General features: G+C 40.4%; 1 protein-coding gene across 5 annotated transcripts in view; it reads left to right on the top strand.

Moving 5' to 3' along the window:
* Window positions 1-21,646, top strand: part of LOC307016706 (estrogen-related receptor gamma-like) — a 39,395-nt gene that overhangs the window by 9,072 nt on the left and 8,677 nt on the right. For 3 of the 5 annotated variants that reach the window (XM_079645954.1, XM_079645953.1, XM_079645952.1), the window contains 4 exons: window positions 13,723-13,974; window positions 14,071-14,228; window positions 15,667-15,783; window positions 21,080-21,190. In XM_079645954.1, coding sequence (XP_079502080.1) covers window positions 13,736-13,974; window positions 14,071-14,228; window positions 15,667-15,783; window positions 21,080-21,190 — 625 coding nt within the window. In that variant the 5' untranslated portion in view covers window positions 13,723-13,735. Of the gene's footprint in view, window positions 1-44; window positions 115-8,466; window positions 8,762-13,722; window positions 13,975-14,070; window positions 14,229-15,666; window positions 15,784-21,079; window positions 21,191-21,646 lie in introns of those variants that run through there. The other 2 variants (XM_079645951.1, XM_079645950.1) reach the window with 2 other exon arrangements.

Here is a 21,646-nt window from a genome sequence, read left to right as displayed (position 1 = left end):
AAACGAGTCATTATCATGTGTAATCTTGCAGAAAATTACATTTTGACTGCTGTTCCTTCGCCATTGCCAGGAACCAGTGGACTGTGTTGAGCAGGGCTGAAGGATGACCAGAAGGTGGGCTTTACTGAGAAGAGGACCCCGAAAGCCTGGAGAAGGGTGGTGTCGGGTGGGGGGGTCATGAGGCAATTATGGGCCTGGCGTTACATTTTTGCCTGGAGTGTGGATATCCCAGTAGTGCCCTCATGGGTGCATCTGTATGATCAGATGATGGAGGACAGAGATGGTGGAGGATTAGAAGCAAGAAGGGAAGGATGTGATGGAATCAGAGGAAGATTATTGGTGGTGTCGTGGGGTGAGACTGGCTCACCTGTGGAGCTGCGGACAGAATGTGTTAGAGAGGCTGGCTCTAGATACAAAGGGAGATAGAAAGCCAGCAGGCGAAAAAACATAAAGCTGTGGTAGTCTTTTTTTTGTTACCTTCATGACAGGGAAGCTCTTTTAGTCTCCATGTATGTCTGTGTTGATTTGTTTAGTGTAGACATGCTGACAGGGAGCCGGAGGGCTAAATTTGCCACCTGTGGAGATTAAAGTGATATGATAAGATAGACTGCTGGTTTGTGTGAGTGTGGTTATGTGAAAGTGCCTATAATAGTCCCTGACATCAGCAGTAGGTGTGTGATGCTGACTCCGAGGATTTTATGTGTGTGTTGGGCCCGCACCGGTGGCTCCTCACCTGAGACGGTTCTGGGAACCAGGTGTGTGTGTGTTTATAAATGGGGGATAGCTAAAAAAGAATGTGAATGAACCACCTCTGTAAAAGTTAAATGTCAATTTTTCCCCCCCTTTTTAAGTAAAATACAATGTAAAATACTCCAATATAAATAAAGGCATATAGACCTTTTTTCAAAATTACATTTTTACTTAGGAAAATACCGTGTATTTAATCAAATGAACCATGGCTAGCAGCTTTAGATGTGTTGATGACACCTGGATAAATCAGAGCCATCGTTGTGTGATATTATCACCTGTGCTTTTCCTACTATGACGAGTCGAGTGATAAATGCCTATAAACTGGACACAGGAAGCACAACTGTTAAACCAATATAGATTGTTAAGATAATGAAGCTGCAGTAATCCACATTACTAGGTATAAAATGAGTAAATCTAGATTTTAAATTAAACAGAGCTCTGTGTACACTGAAAAACTAATCTCAGGTTAGTAAATGAAAGTTTGTTTGTAACAAAATTAAATAGAGTTGAAGCAATACAGAGATGGTTACTTTCCTAAATGAATTAATACATGTGTGTTTGACACATTGTTAAGGCAATATAGCCCAAAAATAGAACAGAACATTAAGGAAAAAAAGACTACCAGTTAGGAACTGGGTGTCATAACAGATCAACTGGAGTGAAAGGACAAACTTTAATATGTTGTACACATCTCTTAAAGGCAGCCATTTTAAAAGTTAAACTTCCTCAAGTGAAAGTTTTAAGTTAATGCTGAAAGTATTACAAAGCTGGAGTTTAATTTAATTTAATGGCAACATAATTAAATCTAGGTTTAAAATTGTTTAAAGCGTCTTTAAACTAAATATTTCAGATTTAGGCTAGTTCTATGGATTGGCGCACCATCATTTCAAATCAAACCACAGTTTTAATTGCTTTTTATTGCTTATAAAATAATTTGACCTTATCACCCTTGTGGTTAGTTGTGTATAGCATAGACTGTAGCTGCTGCAAATGTAAAATAAATATGTCCACTAGGAGGCAGTCCAGCCAAGTTATTATAAGGGTATGTAAACCACCTTTAAGATCCTGAGATTCTTCAATATTTCTCTGTGCATTTGGTGTCAAATACTCATACAATGATCCCAAATTAGCCCCAATGAAATCCTGTATGACCGAATGCCTTCCTGTGCATATATGTTTCCTAGCGCTGACTCACTTCCTCCCCAGTGGGACTGTAGAATGGCCTGATAAGTGAAAAGCATTTAAAGACCATTGACCCTCTGAGGATAGCGGCAGCAGGTCCCAGTAGCTCTAAGTGACATTTCTATGGTTACGTAGCTTTAAGCATCTCCCTTAGGCTTACTAAGGTTTCTGTTATGGATGCCTGTGTGTGTGTGTGTGTGTGTGTGTGTGTGTGTGTGTGTGTGTGTGTGTGTGTGTGTGTGTGTGTGACCTCTGATCCCTTTACAGTGCGCTCCAGATCAATAAAATGAAACTGATCCTTTTCCAATCTGTCTTTCAATACATCATTTAATGTATCACTTCCCTCCCATTCATCTATTTAAAGATACCATGCATAAAGAACACAGCTATTCAATTTCTATATAATATTTCTCTCTATCTTGTTTCCCTATCTTAGTTTCAGCTCCACTTTCTTCCTTTTCTTTACTTTTACTTACCCCACCACTCCTTTTGTAAACCATTGAAGTGTCTGCAAGGTACTGTGTCGCTGCGGCGAGACAGTGGTGTTTGCCCACAGTGTCAATAGTCTTTCCCTCTGTCTCAGTAATTGATGGATGACTGTGAGTAAGGCATAAACTAAGCAGATTACACTCACTAGAGCTGAGGAGTGATGCTAATATGTGTGTGTGTGTGTGTGTGTGTGTGTGTGTGTGTGTGTGTGTGTGTGTGTGTGTGTGTGTGTGTGTGTGTGTGTGTGTGTGTGTGTGTGTGTGTGTGTGTGTGTGTGTGTGTGTGTGTGTGTGTGTGTGTGTGTGTGTGTGTGTGTGTGTGTGTGTGTAAGGTGGGGGTTGGAGTTGGAGTTGCAGAGTGACTGTCCAGTTTTGGAAGTCAATCCGACAGCCGTCCCCAGGGGCATATTTTTGGTGGGTGTGAGTTTAGGCATGAGTAGAAAGTGATGAACACACACACACGTCACACACACACACACACACACACACACACACACACACACACACACACATACACACACACACACACACACACACACACACACGCACGCACACACACACACACACACACACACACACACACACACACACACACACACACACACACACACACACACACACACACACACACACACACACACACACACACACACACACACACACACACACACACACACACACACACACACACACACACACACAAACAAAGGGTGTCAGCTTCACTGGTACTTTTCCTTTTCTTCAGAGAAAAGGAATCATGTGGTCAATAGCTGGCAGCTGGGCGCTCTGTTACAGGCAGCGTCCCTTCGGATCAGCTATTGAACTCCTGTCTTCGGTTTAAACTCAGCAGTGTAAAAAAAAGAGAGTATATTTTGATGCAGCCATGCGTGTTCAATTTCATTTGCTGCATTGAGCTCGTTTCCGTTTCTTGTTATTTCAGGATTTTGCTTTGGTTCATGTCAATGTCCTCTTTGCTCAGTTTACCTGTCATTTGTGCTCTGTGGTTTTTGTTGAGATGTTTTGTATGCCCTTTAGGTTTTCTATTCCATCTGAATTGTTTAAACAGCCCTTTAGTCCTTTTATATTTTTTAACTACATTTGTTTTTGACATCCAGCAGAAGGTTTACATTTGTTACAGAAACTCTAAAACTACTCCTTACTGATTTTGATATTTAAAAAGAAAACTAAATATTCACTCAAATATAAAATGATAAAGAAATACATTCCTTTTTATTTTTGTCGACCATAAATCGATTTTAGGATGGATCCAGTTCCAAAATAAACTGATCTCTGGTCAATCTTTACCATGTGCACCATGCTGGTTTAGCGTGTTAGCATGCTAGCATTTGCTAATTCGCAGTAAACACAAAGTAGCCACAGCTGTGGCTATTTAGACAAAAATCCGACTACTTTGTGGTGTTGGACTTTTTTTTTAAGGTAACACCAATGTCATTACATTTTTTCCTGGACCACGATGGTGGTGGTCAGACCTGCACTGTCATCCCTGGAGCCATGTTGCTAGCAGTGGCGGCTGTTGGAATTGTTAGGGGGGGGCTGTGGAAATGGTGTCCAAACAATACTAGTACATGCTCCCCTGGTAAAATGTTTTGAGAAAAGACCCCTTAAATTAGGACAAATTGAGGCTTACAAATATGAGAAGACTGATCAATACCTCCATAATCTTCAGTGTGGTTAGCTATGAATCTTCCAAAACTTCCAAACACATTGTCCTGGACATAGTTTCTACAACTGTGCAACAGTACAGTAGGCCCACACAAACTTCAGAACACCGGGGTTTGGGAATACTCAAAATTACTTAAAATGATTTAATTCCCATTAAACCTGTTATGGGGCTTTTTTCTCACGAAACTGTGTCTCATGGCTTCTTAAAATGTAATAAACTATTCATGTGTCCTGCCAGGGCCGTCCCTGGCCAACATGAGGCCCCACGCAAAGTTATATGATGAAACCCTCTGTTTCGCGAGCGTCGACGGGGGGGGGGGGGGGGTGCTAGTGGCTGCGGATCGGAGCAGCGGAACCTTGCGGTTGAACTGCGCGGAAAACGCAGAGAGCTGAGGCCCTCTGGGCGGGGCCCCCTCGGCAAGGCGGGGCCCCATGCAGCCTGCGTGATTGGCCTGTAGGGAGGGGCGGCCCTGTGTCCTGCTCATTTAACAGGAAGAAACTCAGCTAACTGATGATATGAACCAGGTTTACCGAAACAAAACACAAGTCTCACAAGAAGCGTCTAAATGAGCCCTGAGTGGAAAAAATGCTAACGCACTCTAGGTATAAATCAATCGATATACTTATCGGATATGCACAAACAAGTTTATGCTAACAAGCTGAGATTCCACAGATTCTAGAAATATAAGTATCATCACTGAGTGATCAGAACTCGCGACAGGGGAAGCAAATACAGACATCACACGACGTAGCTTTAGGTAGCAAAACACAGAGATATGCTCACCTTTTGATGTTATTTTGATCAAAAACGAAAAACGCGGCTGAAGGTTAATCCATAGGTTAATCCAATGTGTCTGTCACTTTGAAAAAGTATTGATAATCCATAATTCCATTTTTATATCAAAAATTGAGTTTTCATTAGCTGCTAATGATAGCTTCCAGAGTGAATGACAGCTTCCTGTTTTGTCTTCTTGGATACGAGTCCAAACAACTCACAGACTGCACCGGGCGCTGACGTAGGCGCCCTGTGACCATCAGATTTGACGACGCTGATTGGCTGAAATTGTGTTTTGGCGGCATAGTTTAAAGATAGCATCAGTCAGCTGGTAGTGGCTGCTGCTGCTCTGGTTGAGGGCTCCTCTCTTAGCGCCCAGACGACGAGAGAGAGAGGGTAATGATACACGGGCAAGGCCAGGCAGGAAACATGCGACTTATCAGTAACTTTAGACATCGTAACACAATTTTAAACGATATTTTATTGTAGATTATACATTTTACTGATACCAATTATATAATATTTACCTTGTTCATTAAACATAAACAATTTAAAAATTAAAAAAAAAAATGTAAATATATATATTTTTTTTTCATGTGGGAAGAGGTGGGGCGGCGCCTCTAGCGCCCCTATGGGCCGGCCGCCACTGGTTGCTAGCATAGCTAAACATTTGATTATTTAACTTTTGTTCTGTTGTAACATTTATTTTTATAATTAACATCAACCTTTGACATAGAGCCATTTGAAGTGAAACAAAAAGCTTTTGTACAGTGGTACACAGTAACTAGTAGATTGTCAGGAAAAATAAACTACTCAGGTGCGTTGGGGTGAAGTGGCTTGCTCGACGCCACTCTGGCTTGGTTTAAGTGTGCCTTATTGTTGTGGTACGTCTCGAGACCACTCGACCGGTGCCAAGGATAACATCAAGCATTGATAAAATTAGCAATCTCAAGTTTTGATTTCAACCTGAATATGTGAAAAGCCCCTCCGCTTTTTGGAGCAAATAAGAGTCCATTGACGGCAGCTGCCAAGCTAAAAGCCACTGAGAGATAAGAACCACTTCACTTGAACGTCAACATTAATTTCCTAAATGGTTTATAAAAGATAATTTCTCAGTGTAGATAATGTTTTATGTGATACATTAACTTTAAGAGATTTGATATGATAGTAGCTAAGTGTCTGGCTTTTTGCATTTTGCGGTTGAGATAAATGTATGTACCGTTAGAAATCACACTCTCTCTATCTTTTAGGAGGATTTTATTCATGCTCCTTCCTTTATGCGTGTGTTGCGATCGTGTGTTTGTTTACACAAGTTAAATGCCTGTGTATGTGGCTGCTGTATTTGTGTTGCCGATCTGTTTCATGTGGTGCGTAATAAGATAAGGACCACTCCAGGCAGTCTGCTGTCTGGCCTTTATCTGAGCAGCAGATTAGCGCAGGTGATTTCATTCCTGTGGAGGTTGGTTAGGCAGGGGTCAGGTTGGAGCACAAGCATGAACGTCATGTAGGGAGAGAGGAAAAGACAGGCCGAAACCAAAAAAAAGAGCAGAAATTATAAATTGTATGTGTCCCAAACTCCCTTTGAAATCTGTGCGTTTTTGATGCTATTAGTTAACACCATATTCATTGGGGGAGTATTGTTCCATCACCCTAAAGACACGGGATGTGTTTTTGAATGAAGAAGTCAAATAATTGAACTTTAAATAGTTTGTGGAAAATGTGTGGGATTTACTGGTTTTGAATAGTGAAAACTGTTCCTGTGCTTGTACATTGATGAAGAATACTTCATTGCTGTATCATCTTATCGTTATATATTAGTTCAGATACGTTTTATGCACTCCACTTTTTACTGCATAATGTATTCCATGCTCCAAGCACCCACAGCTAGGCCTACCTCAGGACCTCAGGGTTTACCACCATGATTTGAATTTGACCCATGTCTTCTTCAACAAGGCTGGGGCAGTGTGTATCTGTACAAACTGCAAAACGTTTTGCATTACAAGGGATTTTTGTTGACATGGGCTGTGCATCTGCTGTAAGTGGATTAGGGGCGTAGTGACAACACTGCATTTAACCCCAAGCTACTTACTGCAACTTCATTCTTATGGGAGAACTGAGAATATACGTTAGTGGTGATTAACTTAATTTCAGTTTTATTATTGTTAGTATTTAAAGTATTTTCTTATGCTTGCGGGATTCTTGTCGATCCATCTTGGATCCAATTGTAGAAGTTAAATCAGCACTTCATATGAATTCGGAGAACTTCGTTTTGAAACTTCATAGGATACTGTAACTGAAATGTGCAGATTGGATTGCACCTGCTAACCTTTTGCAATGCCAAGTGCTACTTACGCACAGTAAATTAAGTAGTGTTCTCAATTGGTGTGCACGTGTGTGGTGGCAGCAAAAGGCAAAACGTATCACGTTAGGCACATAGCCATTGCTGATTAGATCAGATAGATCAAGTGCTGCACCAGCAGTAAGTCAGCTAAGGTTACAAACTGTGACCATATGTTCATTCATATCTGTGTGGGAAGAATCTTATTTCATTCAAGCAGTGACTTTGACACTAAAATAGGTGATTTTCCAGGTAATTATCCAGTTTATATCCAGCATTATGGGATTATATATGTATCTGAGTGTTGTATCGGAGAAGTTTTTATTTATCTGAATAGTGGGTCAGATAAAGTGGGTATCAGCTGAATATTTATCAGTTAATTTGATGCTTGTTTGATCCAACCAAAGAGGCAAGTTTACTAATAAAGCACTTTTCAGCAACAAGGCAATTTAAAGCACTTTACATTAAACATTAAAACCAACAAGAAAAAGAAGCACATTCTTAAAGGACAGTTGAATACTGTTAAACACTGTCATTAAAATAACAAATGAAATACAAAAATTATAATTATTTAAGTGAATTAAATTCAGAGAAGAAAAGCCAATATTTTAGAAGTTTGTTTTAGATATGTTATATTAAAATGTAATCGGAAACCCAATGATATTTAATTTAAATAATACAAAATCAGAGAAAGAAATAGCAGCCTGTTTTCACATAAGAGGCAGCAAACAGATGTTTTACCCTTAATGAATTCCTATAATTGACATTATTAAGTAGATATATATATATATATATATATTCAAGGTGTCTACCTATTCATTTGATCTAATTTAACAGTTAAAGACATATTTCTAATAGTGTTTATTTTATCACAATTCAGTTTATGGAATAACATTCACTGAGGTTTAATTAATTGTTCAATAAAAATAGTAACACAAAGACTGCAAAGACCCTTTAAATCTTAACCTATTTGGGGATTTTCACATCCACATATAAAGTTCTCTCCAAAAGGGTTCTTTCTAAGAATTAAAACCTAAAACATCCTCTGTTGTCATCTCCACCTGCCCCAGTGAGAGGATGGCTCTCATTGGCTTAGAGTACAGCCAATCAGCTGCCAGCCTAGCTTGCTGGGGGAAGGCCATTCAAATGTGTGTGGCTGAGGATTCATGAGGGCCAGCTTCAGCCTGGAGACCCTTGTCACACACAGCCAGCTAGTCACAACAGCCAGGACTTCAAAGGCAGCCAGAGTGTGTGTGAGTGTGAGTGACAGGAAGACACACACGAGCGAGGACAATGAGAGCAGCTGAGGTGTGATACCACAGAAGAGACGTCAGTAGATGGAGGCAAAGTTTTGAGACATAGCAAAGAGAAAGTGACAAACGGTGCACTGAGACATACAGCTTATAGAACACAGGACGAGATACAGAGAAGGAGAGCAGGGAAACAGATATTCACTTTTCTCCCTACAGAGCATGGTTGCAGAGTGCACATGGATTTAGTCGACCTCTACCTCCCAGAGTGTTTCACCTACCACTCTGACACAGAGTAAGTACCTCCACCCTGCACAGCGAGCATAAAGTGTCTTACAAGGAACAATGTGTATTAGCAAACTGAACTAGAATTGTAGAGATAAGGTATGAATGTTGGGACATTGTGTTTTTGTGTGTGGGTGTTTGATATTCAAAAGTGTCTTTTTGCTTTTGTATCTCACTTATACATCTTATATATTTATTACTTTACTGTGTGTGCTACCCAGGTATCACGAGCTGTGTGCTTTTGATTTCGATGCTTTAGTCAGTTTCCTTCGTCTGTGTATTTTAAGTATGAATTACTAAGCACACAGGGTTGAATTGTGAGAATTAGGGTCCATCACACTCAAGAAAATCCAGTCTAATGGAGAAGGGACAATACGAGTGGTAAACGTATGGTATTTTACTACAGCATTTTCAATTCTCCTCCACTTTAGGGAACAACCGTTGACTTGCTTTTTTACAAGATTTGTTATTACAATTACTACAATTTACTATGTCAGTGTTTCTTTTTGAGGCCATGAACATTTAAAATCATCCTTACGTTTATATCTTCCTTTGAATTAACATGGTGTACACGTTTGCTATTCATTACCAGTTTAAGGCTTACATTTATTTCATCAGACAGCTATTTTCTTAAGTGTTGTCTGTAAAATAGTAATAATAATTTATTTTTCGAAATTCTTAAGAATTCCTTGTTTTGTGGTGATAATGGTCCAAACCCCAATATTTAATATGTGGAAATTCAGAGAGTTTGGCATTTTGGTCAAAAAATCTCCCAAACTATTTGTAAGATCAGAAACTTGCTGAATTGATTTTCTTGAGTAAACTTAAGCGTCTTTGTGCTTTGGGAAGGTTTCAATGAGTATTTCCTGGCTGGTGTGGAGGTTTGTTTGTATGCTAACAGTTGTCATTGTTCAGCCTGTTTGTTTATAGTGAGAGGAGGTGGTGAAGACCAGTTTGAGACACCCCGGGACATCCAAGGCTAGTAAAAGTCTTCAGAAATCCGCAGAAAGCCTGTAAAGAAATGTGCGAAGCAGCTGCCTGATTACCCGGGACAGCTTTTTGATTGCCTTACATTTCTGTAATCATAAAAAATCATGTTCATTATCATCACCGCTGCGATTTTATCAGCTGTGGCATAATCACTCTGGCTCTGAGAAAACATCCAGCACTGAGGGTTCCCTATAGCAGAGAAAGATGAGCTTTGCAGACAGACGGCGAGGCTGACAAATGGACGTACAGGTCGGCTGATTGCTGGTGACAGAAAACCAGATGAAGAATGGTATAAAAAAAAGGCAGCGATGGCCGCAGATGATCCCCTGTATGGCACGCTATCCATGTTTCCAGAGCCTGCGGGTGCCAGTCTGCAGCCACAGACACCTCATCTCGCTGCTAACAGCTTCACCAAAGCCTGACTAAGGCTCTTACGGCTGGCTTGGGGTGCCACTGATCCCTGCTCATCTCCTACTGGCTCATTAGCACACAAAAAAAAACACTACCGAGACCCCACTGACCTAAATAAATACTCCTCAGGGTTGTTGTTAGGGCTAAAGGTCAGTCAGTATTTGTGTTTCTTGTTGAAGCATCACATTTTCGCTTCCCCAAGGCCTGTTTCGCCTTCATTTTCTTTACATCTCTTGGTCACTTCCCTTCCTTTTCCCCCTGTGTTTCCCTTCCCTCCCTGTTTTCTTCTCTCTCCCTCATCTCCTTCATCCGCTGGGTCATTGTCTGCCCTTATGACTCTGCTCATTTGAAAGTGAGTGTTGCCGTCTCTCTTTTCTTTCAACACCCCCAGGTTAATGAGCCACAGGCACAACCCCTTTCTTTCTGTCCCTTCCCGGCTTTTTTTCCACACTCCCTCTATCTGTCGGACTCTCTTGTAATTTCCTCCCGCCTCTCTTCTTCTTCTCCCTTTCTGTCTCCTTGTCGTTTCACGCTGAATTATTCGTCTTTGTTGCAAAGGTGCAATTAGAGTTGTTTTGGATACCGGGACACAAAGGGGTAGAAAGGTACGATAAATTTGAATACTCACTGACACACACGCACACACACACACACGCACGCACGCACGCACGCGCAAACACACACACACACACACACACACACTCTGATTTATCCCCGCTGCATGCCGCTGTAGAAGCAGCTACCAAACGTCTATTGATGGGCTTTTATTAGGAGCGGTAGTTTAGTAATCTGTCAAAGTGAATATTACATCACATCTGATTGCCCAACTTTAATGCCATTTCATTATAAAAGTAAAACAACAGCACCCCCCCCCCCCCCCTCCTCCTTCTCCTCCTTCTCCTCCTTCTCCCTGAGATGCATTATAATGGGGGAGCACAAAGTATATCTCACTCTGCATCTGTCAGAGACTTGACACAGCAATATGGACGCCTGTGATTGATAGCCAATAAGTAAACCAGTGAGTCACTTTAAAAGCAAACTGAAATCTCGTCACTGTACTGTTTTTATAGTCCTCAAAGTGGATTGGGTGAGAGATGTCAACGGGGGAGGGGGGCTGTTAAAATGTCTTGTTTATTTCTTATTGAGTTTACTTACTAACCTTAAGAAAAGAGTTTGGTAGTGTTGGGAAAGTTTCAATTCGGGTAGTGAATGCATTGAATCTCAGTTCTGATTGAAAAATAATACAATATTTGGCTACTTGATCTTAAGGGAGGTTTTTTTCGACCAAACAAAATGCGTAAAGTTGCACTGATGGATATTTTTGCATCAACAATGGATCAAATAACTTGGTGTAGTGTGGAAACCCCACTGTGAATTATTACCTCCACCTTTTGGTTAAACAACTTTAAGATTTTGATTCACTCTGACTGCTCTTATTGAGGATGATTTAAGTGACACTATAACGTACATCACTGCGCCAATCACAGCAAATCAAAATAGAAGCTATAGTTGCTACGTGTCTGCTGAGTAAGAACTGTGTGTTTTCCAAAATGTACGCCATAAAAACCTTATTTAGGGGATAGATTATGCACTGCCCAACACTGGTGAAAACACAAATGTTAATTCGATCACCCATTTCAGACAGCAGATGCCAAGATTACATTGCATTGGCTGTATGTTATGTTGCCACATTTGCTTATTTTTACTGTAGAAACACCTACTGTTAGGTCCTTTGGTGTTTTAACTTGTTGTCAGTGTGTCTCTTGTGGGTTTGTAGAGTGGTCAATAGCGCGTGCCCATGGTTTACTCTGGAGGTGGTTAATCGCAGCCAGTCTTTTTGCCTAGCAAATGACTTGCGGCCGAGCGGACACTGATTTACATGGCAGGAAACAGACTGAGATGGTCTTCCACCTCATCGGGCCCAGATTAGAGTGAGAGGGATGTACAGCTTTGTGTGTGTGTGTGTGTGTGTGTGTGTGTGTGTGTGTGTGTGTGTGTGTGTGTGTGTGTGTGTGTGTGTGTGTGTGTGTGTGTGTGTGTGTGTGTGTGTGTGTGTGTGTGTGTGTGTGTGTGTGTGTGTGTGTGTGTGTGTGTGTGTGTGGTTTTCTCTGCATGTGGAAGTGTGTGAGACGGTATTGGTCTTTTTAAAAGTTGGCCTGGCGACAAACAGTTGCATACCAGTAACGTGTCAGGGTGTTTATGAAGACACTTGCTTTAAAATGTGACTGTGTGTATGTGTGAGTGTGTGCATGGAGCTTTAACATGTTCCTGATCACATGAATCTGAAGGGTGTGTAGAGAAGTGGGAGCCCGTCTATGATTTTTATTTTTACATGCACACACGAACGCCTGACGCCACAATGTGTGTGTGTGTGTGTTCAGCGTGTGTGTAGGAGCGCAGATCACATGCCTGTGAGCCTATTGTACACCTCAGCTGGTTTCAGAAATGCTTTTTTCTCCTCGTCGTGGTGACAGAGTCTGTTGTGGTTACATCTCGATCCAATAATAAAGCCATGATACATACTTTAAGATGCAGGAATAGTTCTTCTAAAAATAGTATTTTTTTTACAATGCTAGGTCTCTAAAGGCATGTATATTTTTGTAATTAGAAAAATAATCATATATATTTGAATTGAAAAAGCACAGTATGATGTATTTTAATTGTTATTAATTTGGGGGTTGCCTGTCCATGCTCAACACCCCATAAAATGGACTTACAATTGGACTTCTAGTTATATAATTTCAAAGCATGTGTTCCTTTCTCGTTCAATGGATTATTTTTAATGTTGACCTTTAGAGTGATTAGTAACTGAGAGACACTATGAGAGAGAAAGATAAAATAAGAAAGCAAAGAAGTTGGCCGCATTTGGATGGTTATAATGATGAAGCGGATGATATCTGGTTTGGCTATTTCCCTACGTTTGCTTAAGCAACCTCCTTCTTTGAAAACAAAGCAGTGTAATGGACAGCAGCTTTGCATGTGTGGGGAATCACAAACGGCTGGCTTAGATATGGCTGAGATGGATGGACGCATGAAGGGGCGTGGAGATAGAGAGGTAGAGATTGTAAAAGCATCTGGGAAGAAAAAGGTGTGATTGAAATAAATATCTTAAGCTTTTTAGTTTGTTTGGGGTTTCAAAATACATCAATCCATAGATTAATAGTGATGTTTTTTTTAAAGTGATGATTTTTTTATTGTCTGTCTTAATGATGCCTGGCTTTATAATAGCCAGTTATTCATATTCATAACAATACAAAGGTGAATCATGATATAAGGGTAACTCTCTCGAGAGAGAACTGGAAGGGTACTCAGAGAGTGCAACCAGCTAGGCTAAATGCTAACAAATGTACAGATTGGTGTAAGCCCTGTGAATCAGATCTTTTCTAAAATGTTATGGGTTCTTCCTTGACTTATGCTTTACCAAATGTCATAAACACCAGGTCAGTAGGTTTTCCGTAATCCTACCGAAAACCAAACTGAGACATACCTTCTCTGGTGATGCATATATGATCATTTATACCATAATTTAACAATTCTCAAATTTTTCCTTCTCTGCCCTCCTCTTTCCAGGCATTTTGGCAGGATGTCAGTGAGGGGCTTGGACCCCACCTGTCCCCCCACTATAAAGCGTGAGCCCTCCAGCCCCAGCCCCAGCTCTCAGGGCGACGTCAGCCCTCCCCAGCCCAGTCCTGGAAGCACTTCCTCGGACACAAACTCCAGCTACGGAGCCCTGATCAAAGGCCACAACCTCATCAGTGGGCTGGACTCACCAAGCCTCTATGGTCACGCAGCAGGGTTGGCCAACAATGGAGGAGCAAACAGGTTGGTGTCTGCATTAAACTGTCCTTTCTCGTTTGAATAGAGGTGCTATGAATATCACACACTTGACCCCTTCACTTCCTCTCCACCTCTATCCAGGAGGTTTGTTCAAGAGGAAACCCAAGTGAAGTGTGAATTCATGCTGGGCTCGGTGGCCAAGCGTGTGTGTCTGGTGTGCGGTGACGTTGCCTCGGGTTACCACTATGGTGTGGCCTCCTGTGAAGCCTGCAAGGCCTTTTTCAAGAGGACCATCCAGGGTAAGAGAGAGACAATACAACAAATACATTATTTTAAGATGCATGTTTTTAACGCTTGTTTTATAAATGAGTCTATTTCTCATTGGCTAAAAATATACTACCAACAACTACTTGTTTGTCTTTTCTACTCTTCCAACAATCACTCTGATTGAGAGTTTGAAAGAAAGACTGAATAATAACAGGTATCTAAAAACAAAGTAACCACCGTAGTATTTTGCACTTTTTACCAACCTTGTTTTCTGGCATGTCCATGACGTCGAAAGGGACAACAGAAAGAAAGAAGAAGGAAAAAACAGAAAGCCATACTTGTCTCCTGGCAATGTGAAGTTTATTGGCTATTTTTAGCAGGTTTTGCTGTGTTTAATACACCCGCATATACGTGCTAATTTTTTGTGGAAAAAGGATATTAGTTGCAGAGTTTATTGTGTATTGCTTATAATGTCTTCCTGCATCATGATAAACTTGTTTTACTAGCAACATGGTGCAGATGCACTCATTTGTTTTTGGATAAACAAACCTCATCAGTTAGCTCACAGCTTCCGCCCCCTGCCTTTAACTGCAGAGAAGCTTTAAATAAAGACCTGTTTGCAAACAGCCAATGTGCGGTTAAACTTCCAGTGCATCATGTATATAGTCAACATGCTTGAGTTTAGGCTTTGCAGCTTGAGATAACATATGGGGTTGAATGTGCGCGCATCCACCTCACTCCTGAAAGCCATTAGTGGCAGCGACATGCAGTGTGGGTTTATTAAAAGGAGTGTCCTGTGATCTATGGGCTCGCAGCCCAGGTCGAGGACTCGGCAGACTGGGATGTGTTTATGCCTAGAAGTGGGCTACTGTAAATTAGTTCAAAGGGCAAACCGGATGAACGGCTGTCGGATCAACTGGTGATGTTTGGCTCATCAGATACTTCCTGTTTCTGATCGAGGGTGGCAGCTGAGAGCGCCTGCAACTGGCTAAAAGCCATCAGGCTTAACCCACACTTTTGGCTGCCATGTCTGTTACTCTTAATTAGTTGTTGGAACGTTGTGTTTTTGTATGTCATTGAGATTGACAGTCAACATTTTGAACGATGTGCTTTTAAAAGTGTTTTAGAAACCACAAGACTTCATGTTTTTCTCAGTAATTTGAAGATGCACTAGTTTCGCACCCAGCCTGTGAAACAGTTGTATGTCCTCTTCAGCTTGGCAGGAATTTGTTCAAGTCTGACAGTTTGACTGACTCCCCTAACGTTATATAAGTACAGTAATAAATAGCTGCAGGACTCCTTTAAAATCTACGGCGGTGACACATTTTCAGCTTTTGAAAAGAGGATTGTGAATCTCATTATGAGAATATTGTCAGAACTTAATCAACAACTATGATTAATTATTACTCCAATGCAATTTCACAAAAAGCATATATTTTGTATTTATCTATCTCTCTTCTTCTCCTCCAGGAAACATTGAATACAGCTGCCCAGCGTCCAATGAATGTGAAATCACCAAGAGAAGAAGGAAATCCTGCCAGGCCTGTCGATTCGTGAAATGTCTGTCTGTGGGCATGTTGAGAGAAGGTCAGCTATACACAAAAAATCACTTCACACAACAAAACATTGTTTGAGTTGCTTTTTTTGGGAGTGATTGGTTGGTAGTCTTGGCAGAAGTTCAAACATCATCCTTTGGAAAGCTAAGACAGAGAAATCGCTCCTAAAGATTGAAGGTTAACTGCTATTTCTATAATGTAAATTCCTGAAAATAATACCCCATAATACCAGCTGAGATTCTCTTAATGTCTCACCTGACAAACCAGCGACGCCATGTACTGTAGTTCTGAAGACTGCAGTGAAACCTAAACCGTCTGACAGTTAAACTTCAGGCCCTTAGTGCCAGCTGTGATGTGTGTAGGACTGTGTATGTGTCGTAAACACAGGACTGAACAATGCATAGCCGTGTCTCTGAGAGGGCTGCTAACTGTTCAATTGTGTCAGTCTTTGCTTCACCAGTGCTCGTCCAAAATAGCTCCTGGAAATCTGCCAGTATGTGTGCAACACTGCTGCAGCTAAGATAATGGAGAGAGTTGTTGCTAGGACTCCTGCGACAAAACTTTGGAAAATTGCAATTGTAGGGACTTCTAAAAGAAAAAAACAAATCAAGATAATATTTTTTAAAGTAGGAGAAGTAAAGAGTGTATGAATAGTAACCTAACTAACCCAGCCTATGACTTTGTGCTTTCTAATTTGAACAAATAACCCAGTCTCACCGCATTTCGTGTAATAGTCACGAAATTAATTTAATCTATTCATTCGTGTTCACCAACACGATTTTCCCATTTTTTTCGTGTCACACATGATTTTAAAAGCAATGTATTTCTATTGGTAGTATGTTTTGTGCCTGCACCACGTCTTTTTGTCCGGTCGGGTCTTGGAAGACCAAAGCTGTGTGGTTCATAAAAACATTTTCTTACTCAATATCAAGCCACGATTATTATTTTTATTTAAAATTGTATAATGTCTGACCTTTTTTGCCGTCCGCGAGGAAAATAAATGGGGCTCAGAGCCTCAGAATACTGAAATCTGTATTTTTTCAAATCATTTTTTCCTTCTAGTTTGTTATTATTTACATTGCTTTTAAAATCGTTCAGTGTGACACGAAAGAAATGGAGAAATGGTGTTGGTGATCATGATTCAATAGATTAATTTTGTGACTATAACACGAAATGCCGTGAGACTGGGTTGAAATATGGTGGTGACATACGTAGGCTACTACTCAGAGAATCTGTGGCAGTAGTCAGGTGCTCCTTTAGTCTTACAGTGCGCCAGTCTGATGACATAGCGCCCAGATTTAGAAGTGACTCAAAAAGGAAAACATTAGCGACCTCCTACTGTAACGGATACTGCTGCATGCAGTGTCGGGCCAATAGATGATAAAAAGAGTGGAGAGCAGATAAAACATACGTGTCTCTTTGTCCGTGGTGGGTACAGTTTTAGGGTAGAAGAATAGTAACTAAAGCATTTAAGTGTACACCATTTAATTAATTGAAGAGTTATTGAAAAGGGGGGGAAATGCTTAGGCCTACTAACCGGATGCTAACAATCTCTTAGTTAGCTCGTTTGCTAACGTGATAATACGTTTACACAATTTATTAAAAAAGATTAAATGTATACCCTAAACTCTTCTCCCCAATTTATTATTTTGTGAAGAAATGTACATAAGCTACATGTTAGCCACACATATCTTGAAGATAAAATGAAGTCAAATGTATCATTAGCCAATAAGTTTCTGTTGTTTACATTTTGTATGAGCTAGCACATATGGTAGTGCGTAAGCCATTCATTACAATCATTTTAGGTGTGATCACTTTTGGTTTTACCTCAAATAATGTGAGAATTATTAACTTGTTTACAACCTTTTCGCTATTTTATGGCATTGTCAGACTTGTTTTAGCGATGTCACCCTATTCCATAGCAGTATTATTAGAATTTTAATGCTATCATAACTTATAGAAACGTTGTCTAAAACTGTGAAAATAAGATCCAAGGTATTATTGACTTGAATGATTCTTTAATCCCAACTCATCTTAAAACACATAACAGCATCTGTTTATTGTTGCTGCGTGTCTCTGTATGTTTAACTAGATAAACAGATTCATGGCATCTTTACACACGTATCAGTTTGTGTATATGAGTTTGTTTATCACATTTCAGCCTGCACTCACATTTAAAGGCACACCTCTATGTTTGTGTGTGAGTGTGTGTCTGCCATTTTTCTAAATTAGCTGCTTTTAATAGGGTAAGGGCATCAACAGCATCCCATTCTGCCTCTCAACCCCCTTCTCCTCTTGCCACCCCCTTTTGCTTTCCCTTCCCCCTCGTAAATTCCTCCAGATGCCTTGTGGGATTCCTGGACCTCCGTGAAATGCGAACTGCCCCTCGTAACTCTGATCGTAAGCGCCCTCATAACGCGCTTCATCGTGTCTCGTAATGCCCCTCTTCCCCGAGAGGCCGCAGTAAAGGCTGAGACAGAGGAGCTGTGAGGTTTAATGGGGAGAGTCAGGGCCGTATTAAATACACGGCTAAAAGACATATAGACCTGGGGCAGGATTTGATTAAGCCCTGTTTAGTGTTCAATACTACAGTTGCTGTCACTTCTAAGGCCAGTTAAACATGTATTTTGGCAAAATGTGTGGAATATTTTTAAATTACAGTTCATAATACAGATGTAATTGCTCCTATAAGATATTGCAAGTGGTGCTGCAATACCTCTAAGGTACCTTCTTTATCTTTCCTTAACCGTGTCATCCCACTTCCTGCTGCCGGAAGCTATTTGGTCCAAGGTGTGTTAATCATCCCATGTTAATCTGTATTCTGAGAAACGCAGAACAGTGGGTTTATGCTGGCTTTTTACCGCCAACTTTCTAAATCCTTTTCATTTGAGAAGCAGTGTGCAGGTAATTTAATGCGACAGTGGTTTTGTGTACATTTGTCACAATATCATAAAGCGTGGGATTGTTTATACTGAACACATGCTGGTAGTGGCATTAGTGATGGAGGCTGATAGATCAGTCCGGATAAGCGGCTTTGTGTCAGTGTTCCTCATCCTGCTGCTCTGTGACAGTTTTCAAAACCTGTAAAGATTCCCATGTGAAGTTCCAGACACTCTCAAAAGAGGGCTGAGTGATGAGAGCCGGGAAAAATAGATCAATGTCTGAGTACTCTTTGTTTATTGAACCCTAGTGGGCTGTACAGAAGAACAGGGAGGAGGTGAATGTGTGCCTGTTATCCACCAAAGCTATTCTAGGCCTTTTGGTTGTCAGCACATTCCACAGTGAAGAGTTACACTTAACTCTGATGTGTGCGTTTGAATAACTGTCAGATCTGAGCACAAACATGCACACAAACGTACCCGTATAAAACAAACTTTTCTGACATATCGAATGACCAACGTTGTTTGATTCAATCCATTGTTCGCCGACAGTTGGTATTAAATCAGATGCACAAGTAAGCGCCCTCATCCCTTATCTCATACCTCAGAGTGGCACTTGCCTAGGGACCAGGGTAATCCACACTTACTATTTGCCCTGGATTACATCATCGGAGGAGGATCAGGGGGGAATGAGTTTAGACACCAATCCCTTCTTTAATTCCCCACACATCTTGAGTATGATTTCTTCAATACCACCTACTTACATTTGACACATTATTAGAATAAAAGCTATCTATAATCCATACCTTATAACACATTCAAACACTGTTGAACCATAATTTGTGAAGGGAAGTATGTGATATACATTTTTTACAATTGAGCCACAATCAGAGGAACTGAAAGACAAATCCCTTACTTGAAATATACAAAATGAATTAGAATTGCGATTAGAAAATATATACATTACTGTAAAAAAAACTTTTAAGGAGGTGTGTTTGTGGAGATTTTGCAAGCATCCATTTGTCACCTTGACTGAAACATATAACAAATATGTCGTGGTGGAAGAGCATGTTAGTTTACAGCAAAGGTCATGAATCAATTTCTCAAACCTTCGCTTCGTTATGAAAGGCCCCTTGCTTTCCATCATACCTCAGTTCACGGTACATTAAATAATAAACCTGAAATTCTATAAAAATTGTTGTTAATATAATGGCTTAACTATAAAATGACACAAAATGGCTTTTCAAACCAATGATGCAAAAATATGAGAACATTGTTCAACCCAACGGCAAATTTCACCTGCCTGATTTAAAGGTTATTTAATGAGCATGTTAATGCAAGCTCTCCATAAATATGTGCATAAGTAAGAATAAGTCCAGGAGGAAGCAGGCTCAAAGGGATGAAGTGTCACAGTGAGGTGTCAAGTGGGCAAATAATACCCTCAGAGTGCCATTATAGATCTATCCAGGGTCACTATGGCCTCTGTGTGGACAAGTAACCCAACACCATTACTGAAGGCTCCCTGAGTCACGTTCACTCACTGGACACATTTTCTTTAGAGATACACCTGGTGAATGTTATTCTCAGTTACCCCCCGTGCACACACACTCGGTCACACACTCTTAAATCCCCTTCTCTGTGGTGGCAAGTCTACCATAATGCTCGTTAAGGTAGGCAGTTGTCATCAGTGGCTCTGAAGTTGTCTGGTGTCGTGTTACAGGATGCGTGCTGCTGTGCCAGCGTAAGACATGTCCATGTCTCCTTGAGATCACGTCCATGTCTCCTTGAGATCTTTGGGACATGGGAGTGGATGATTGGTCGATGGTTGACCATGTACAATAGCTTTTGATAACTGATTACATGAATGAACGGTAACACTCCTTTTAACAACGATAACAAAATATAATGAATTTTTAAAAATGCCATTCTACTCACAATTACTAATAATATTAAACCTCCAAACTAACCCTGATTTTCTCTGTAATCACATCATCTAGATGCATTTGTATGCACCCGCAACAACGATATCAGTGTGCAAAGGCAAAATGTATTCTCGTTGTCCCTCCATTGGTCCTTCCAATTCACAGAGCAAATATTTTCAAATTCGGCACAAACCACATGTTTTGGGCCATTATTCAAGAATTAATATGCTAATTAGAACAATTTCACAAAATAATTCTAAATGGGTGAAGTGGAGACATTTTCAACAGACAAAGATGTAAACACGCAACCTGACATGTTGGCGCACTGAGTCAGTAATTCTACCTAATCATTAAATAAAAAAACGAATATATATATTTTTCAATAGTGTTTGAAATATTGAGTACATATCTATTCAGTCCATATGAGTGACTTTAATTAGTGATTTAAAGACAGCCAGTTGTGAGTATTGTATTTGTGTATAAATAGAATTGCCTCATGAATGTCCTGTTGTTTGTGTTTCTGAAGGTGTTCGTCTGGACCGGGTTCGAGGCGGCAGACAGAAATACAAAAGAAGAATAGATGCGGAGAACAGCCCGTATCTGCACCCACAGAATGCCTTACCTCAGAAAAGAACATGTAAGTGTAAGAAACAAAAGCTTGTATTAACTGTATTCATTATATTACCCATTAAGAAAGTGACTGTAGAACATAATTGTTGAGTCGATGTTGATGGATTGCTTGATTGTAGATATTAGAGCCTCTGGTTTTATCCGTAATGTGTGTGCAAGTACACATTTCTTTGATGTGATGTTGTCTGTTGCAACACTAAATCATTTTTATAGCTTGCATTTGCTAATGAGTTGGCATCAATCAATGCCGGCTTTAGTTTTATAAAGTGAGACGTGAGACGTGAGACTTTTTAATTGGCTGAAATGAACATTGTTGCCATGCTTTACATTCTGTCAGGAAATCTGGACCTTTTTCTCAATTTGTAACAACTACTAATGATTCAAATTTTCCTTTACATCGGTTCATATTTTGGTCTACAAAATGTCAAAGAAAAGGCGAAAATGTCCATCCTGAGGCAATTGC

This window comes from Notothenia rossii (assembly GCF_949606895.1).
Source record: "Notothenia rossii genome assembly, chromosome: 8".
NCBI classification, from domain to species: domain Eukaryota; kingdom Metazoa; phylum Chordata; class Actinopteri; order Perciformes; family Nototheniidae; genus Notothenia; species Notothenia rossii.
Note: the sequence above shows the minus strand (reverse complement) of the source record. Positions and strands in the feature narration are given on the sequence as shown.